A 5,780-nucleotide genomic window follows, 5' to 3' on the forward strand; every position below is an offset into this window, starting at 1 on the left:
CATTAAGCGTTTACTTTCTCAATGTAGGTTAAAATCACGTGGGGTACGCCGAGCGGACGCAGTGAGTATTAAAAAATTGTTAATTGTCCATATTTGGGTCACATAATTACACGTGTACTAAATTTTTAAGTAATTGGTTTAGTAGTTTGAAAAGCATACTAGTTGTGAAAGTGAAACAGTGGTTAAACACTTTTCGTTTTTTCCATCCCACTACTCCAATTGACTTGTCCCACAGAAAATCGCTTCGCCGACTCAGCGCTCCCCTTGTGATGAAACTGTTAAACCCATCGTCCTACTAACGTTGCGGTAAAATTATTCTTAGAATAATGTCAATTAGTGAAATTTCTGACAGCTCTTTAAATTGTCAAACTTCGAATAAATTAACATCACAGACTATGATATTGTGGCAGAAAGAAGCTTAGTCTTACAATGACTTTTTTAGCTGTACTGATTATTTCGGTCTGTGGTGCATACAATAAACTGTTATGTATATTAAAAAGGATTTGAATAATATAAACGTATGAATGTAAGAATGTGAAAGTTTTATTTAGAGTATTTTTGATGAGTGGGAGAGCTCTTCTGTTATGTGGATTTACATGATTTCAAAAACTTGAGTTAATTTCAACAGAATCTTAAAATGTATTTGATATGTATCAGTATTTATTTGGTTCTATTTGAAATAAAAATTAAATTGAAGATGTTATTCTAAAAAAGTCACATTCCTTTAACTAGTTATAAAATTATTCGCTAATAGTAAAGTAATTATAATGATTTCCGCATAAATTGAGTACAATAATTTTAATGTTTGGTTCTTTAATCTTATAAATAAATTTACTCATAAAGATAAAAAGAAAATCTGCGGAATGATTGTTAAAATCTTTGAATTAAACCACTCTTCGATTTCGTACAGACAAATAAAAGATTGAATTAAGTTTTCAATGTGGCTTCGTTACTAATCGATATTTTTGTGGAATGTGTTTTACATATCTATACATACTAGTTTGATAAATGTTTAACTATTTAACAGTTACCACTAACATTTCTTATGCACGTTTTTATCAATTTTCAATTAACCATATTTCGAATTTTCGACAAGCAATTTCTATACCAAAAAAATGGTTATCTGTTAACATTTTTTTAACTTATTATTTCATTGAATATTTTTAAGATAGCGCTGATTTTATGTGTGTTTATTTAATTATGTGTTACTTTAGAATGTCCACCTTGTGTGTATGATAACGCCTTTTTAAGTTATTGAGAGGTAATTGTCCTAAAGTACGCCTTAGGAGACTTAAGTTCTATGAATATTGAAATAAAATTAAGAGAGTTGTGGAAAACAAATTAATTGAAAGGATATTTATGAGTCAGTTATAGTGTTCAGATATACATAATGTCTCCAAATATTGTGCGTGCAGTGTTGTCCGAATCTTGTTGACTCGCTACAGATTATCCATAGATTTTCACTGTAGTGACTTGGAGAATCAGACAGGCCCTCGTAAATACATATTGCTTGCCCGTTTTTTAAGGAATTCAATTTTAATCATGCTAGACTAGGCTATACAAAACCAGTAGTGGATTTTAACTTTATTGAATATGTTTTCATTGAAATAAAATCAGATTTAACATGTCGGTAAGTAACTATGTAAGTAAGTCTATTTCAGATCTTATGTATTCTCTAAAACTGCTAATAAATAAAACTGTTTCTATTGTAATTATTATGTGAAAATATTGTGATGTTCAATATAAAATTTTAATAGAAAAAGCTTTTTAATTTTAATATTTAATCAGCCCAATTTCAATTTTCTTGACGTGATTTGCTTCTTTATACCACTTTAAAAAAAAGAGGTGGTTCTCCGTTTGATCTGCATGTATGTTTGTCCGCGGTTATCTCGCATTTTACTGAAAAAAATTTGATGCGATTTTTAGGAAAAATTTTGTTATACTTAAGAGAAGGTTTTGGAAATTTAACGGACTTCAAAGAAGGAGTTTTATTAATTTACTATACTCAAAGAACAAATCTGGACATTAAAAACACCTGATTGAGTTTTTTAATTATTATATTTACCAATAGATATATTTGACACGAAACAACCCATTCAAAGGAATGTATTGTAAAAAAATACATTGTAATATTAATTTAAACCCATATGAAGAAAAAGCAAAAATTAACTAACGCATGACACACAATGAGTTACTTTTGCTATTAACCATATTATTATTTAGAAATGTTTTACCCAATAAAAAGACAACATTTCTAAATTTATTCCAGATACCTTACTAAATATTTTTTTTATTACACATTAGTTAGGCCCAGAATTATGAAACTCCGGAGTTTCATTCCGGAGTCCAATCCCATTTCCGTTCATCCAGGTGACACTACAATTTTTATGAACGTCAAGATGACGGAGCCACCTCGCAAAACACAAATATTGTCGAACCAGCCTTTAGTACCATTTGCATTGTGCTTTGAAATAAATAAATATAATTTTTTGTACTAAATCCTAAACGCCTAGAACTATTTTGAAGTAAAGTTTTCGTTTAATACATTTTGCTATTATTAATCACAGGCACTTCTGTCATTTTCTTTTTGTTAATTATTTTCTGAAAAAACTGTTTTAAAAAACGATTATAGCGATAAGATCTTGGGAGGTACTAACCAGGTACTAAGTGTCCGTGTGGTCATCTCGACGGTATACATTATATTTTTATAAGAAACGAAGGTGGTTCCTCCATTTTGACGTCAAGATGGAGGAACCACATATCACAATCGATATTTTTGAATTCTTTGAGGTACAAATTTTTTTGATATAGGTACCAAAAGGTACAAACCAGGTACTAAGGGCTGGTTCGACAATATTTGTGTTTTGCGAGGTGGCTCCGTCATCTTGACGTTCATCAATTTTTGGCTCCTCAGATACACTTTGTCGTCTTTCACGTCAAAACAATACCGAGACTCCATGTGTTTAAATTGTGCTGTGTGCATATAAATTTCGGAGTATTTTTCACGCAGGCTAATAGTTTTAGCCCGAAAACTAGTACGGCCTATCGAGATAATACTTGCCTATGTAGGTGAACCTATCAGTCAAGTTTACCTAATGTTACAGGTGGTCTAGCGGGGGTGCCAGGATGATCAGTGTCAGTACTAGCGGAGACCATCGGCTTATTGGTTCAATTTATATTCGGAAGATATAAGAGTATCCTAGTACAGAAAATAGTACAAGTTACTTGTACTATTTTCTTGCGCCAGATATGAAAAAAACTGCAGTTGTAGTTGCAGTACTGAAACAACAACGCACGCGCATCAGTTATAAACAGATTTCTATTTGTAGATGCGCGTGCGAAGCTATTTCGGTTCCGTTCGTTTCGTAGGTCAATGTCGGGGCATTGCTCTACAAATCGGAAGTGAAAGGGTGTGAAAAAAAAGACAGGTGAAAATTTTTCAGATTTTTTTTGTATTTCAATTATTTTTTATAATTTATAAATGACCTAGTAAGAAAGTAGTCTTATCCGTTTCAGCACATACAATCATCATTCATGAGATTACAAAAAGATCCTTTGGCGAGTGCAGTACCGATGCCGGCGGCCGGGGCGCGTCCGCGGCGCCGCGCTCCGCCCTGCCGTCACTATTACGATTTAATTACATATAATATCTTACGTACAATTAAATTAACGGAGATTACAAGCCTGAGTTAGCAACCGGCCGCCCGGCGGCGGGCCGCGGCTGCAGGTGACGTGACCGGCTTAGAAGCACTTCCTGTGCACAATCGATGGGCCGGATTCGTCGTATTCCTGTTTAGAGATCCACATCTGCTGGAAGGTCGAGAGGGACGCGAGGATCGATCCACCGATCCATACGGAGTACTTCCTCTCTGGGGGCGCGATGATCTTGATCTTCATCGTTGAGGGCGCGAGCGCTGTGATTTCCTTTTGCATACGGTCGGCGATTCCGGGGTACATGGTGGTACCGCCGGACAATACTGTGTTGGCGTACAAGTCCTTACGGATGTCGACATCGCACTTCATGATGGAGTTGTATGTCGTTTCGTGGATGCCGCAAGCTTCCATACCCAAGAATGAGGGCTGGAAGAGAGCCTCTGGGCAACGGAACCTCTCGTTTCCGATGGTGATGACCTGTCCGTCGGGAAGTTCGTAGGACTTCTCGAGCGAGCTGCTGGAGGCGGCGGTGGCCATCTCCTGCTCGAAGTCGAGCGCGACATAGCACAGCTTCTCCTTGATGTCACGCACGATTTCTCGCTCGGCGGTGGTGGTGAACGAGTAACCACGCTCTGTGAGGATCTTCATTAGGTAGTCGGTGAGGTCACGGCCGGCCAAGTCCAGACGCAGGATGGCGTGTGGCAGAGCGTAACCCTCGTAGATGGGCACCGTGTGCGAGACACCGTCGCCGGAGTCCAGCACGATACCGGTGGTACGACCGGACGCGTACAGCGATAGCACGGCTTGGATGGCGACGTACATGGCGGGTGTGTTGAAGGTCTCGAACATGATCTGGGTCATCTTCTCTCTGAAACAGAACAACAGCAATCAGTACGATCGCTTCTTGTGCCCCCAGTCAAGACGGGACTGAAAGATGTCCAATAGGAAGGAATGAGTCAAGAGGTGAACGTACCTGTTGGCCTTAGGGTTAAGAGGAGCCTCTGTGAGCAGCACGGGGTGCTCTTCGGGCGCGACACGGAGTTCATTGTAGAAGGTGTGATGCCAGATCTTCTCCATGTCGTCCCAGTTGGTGACGATGCCGTGTTCGATGGGGTATTTCAGGGTGAGGATACCTCTCTTGCTTTGGGCTTCGTCTCCGACGTAGGAGTCTTTTTGGCCCATACCGACCATCACGCCCTGGTGGCGGGGCCTGCCCACGATCGAGGGGAACACGGCGCGGGGAGCGTCGTCCCCGGCGAAACCGGCCTTGCACATACCGGATCCATTGTCCACTACCAACGCGGCAACTTCTTCGTCGCACATTGTGAATTAGTCTAAAAAAGACCAAATTCAAAAATTAATATTTACCTATAATCATGAATTTCATTCATTACAAGACATTCATCATCAGTCAAAAGAGGAAGATAATAAGAGGAAACACAAAATGCTATGATGTATATTATGTTACGTTATGATGTTTGTCACGGCTTCATCAACATCTGCACTAGAGGCAAAGCATTCGTCATCAGCCATACAAGAATCCAATGAGAATTGCCGCATTGCCAAATAAAGTATTGCACATTGTGGGCAGAAAGCCTACACTAGAATCGCTAAGTGGGCGATGAAGTCGCAAATCGAGACCAAATAAGGAATGAGAGGCGACTGCGCGAACGTGGCATCTTAAGCCACCGGACCACATTTCACCGGCCGGGCCGCTCTCGGGCAGCGAGAAAGTTGACCGCCGAAGGTTACTTTCCAAAAAGATTGGATAATGAATTGAAATTGGCAAAATCCCAGGTCTCAGGGACAAGGCATCCCGACCACGCCCTACCGCAACCGGCGATCCCGACCCGGCGTCATGCGGCCTATCAATCAAACCCTAGCAACGTCACAAATCGCACCAAAATAATTAGGTAATTGCACTAATATCTCACACCACTCGATCACATTTCACAGATAACACGTCAACTTACTTTTAATTAAATAGTCCTATTATAAATAAATAAATTATATCGCTATTGCACAGCCTCGGTATGCTGCACAACGCCTCAACTCGAGTTCTCTTCGTGGAATGTCGGCGAGCGAGGCAGGCGGAGTATATAAATGAGGTTGGTTATCGGGGCGCC

The 5,780-nt window shown here is 39.5% G+C and overlaps 1 protein-coding gene across 1 annotated transcript; it reads right to left on the bottom strand.

Moving 5' to 3' along the window:
* Positions 1 to 3,431: 3,431 nt before the first annotated feature.
* LOC106141881 (actin-5C) lies at positions 3,432 to 5,780 on the bottom strand. The gene is made up of 3 exons (XM_013343526.2): positions 5,628 to 5,780; positions 4,628 to 4,988; positions 3,432 to 4,522 (listed from the first exon to the last, which is right to left on the bottom strand). Exons 2-3 carry the CDS (start codon positions 4,975 to 4,977, stop codon positions 3,742 to 3,744), a joined length of 1,131 nt encoding a protein of 376 aa, XP_013198980.1. The 5' UTR covers positions 4,978 to 4,988; positions 5,628 to 5,780; the 3' UTR covers positions 3,432 to 3,741.

The sequence above is a fragment of the Amyelois transitella genome, chromosome 12 (assembly GCF_032362555.1).
Source record: "Amyelois transitella isolate CPQ chromosome 12, ilAmyTran1.1, whole genome shotgun sequence".
In the NCBI taxonomy this organism is placed as follows: domain Eukaryota; kingdom Metazoa; phylum Arthropoda; class Insecta; order Lepidoptera; family Pyralidae; genus Amyelois; species Amyelois transitella.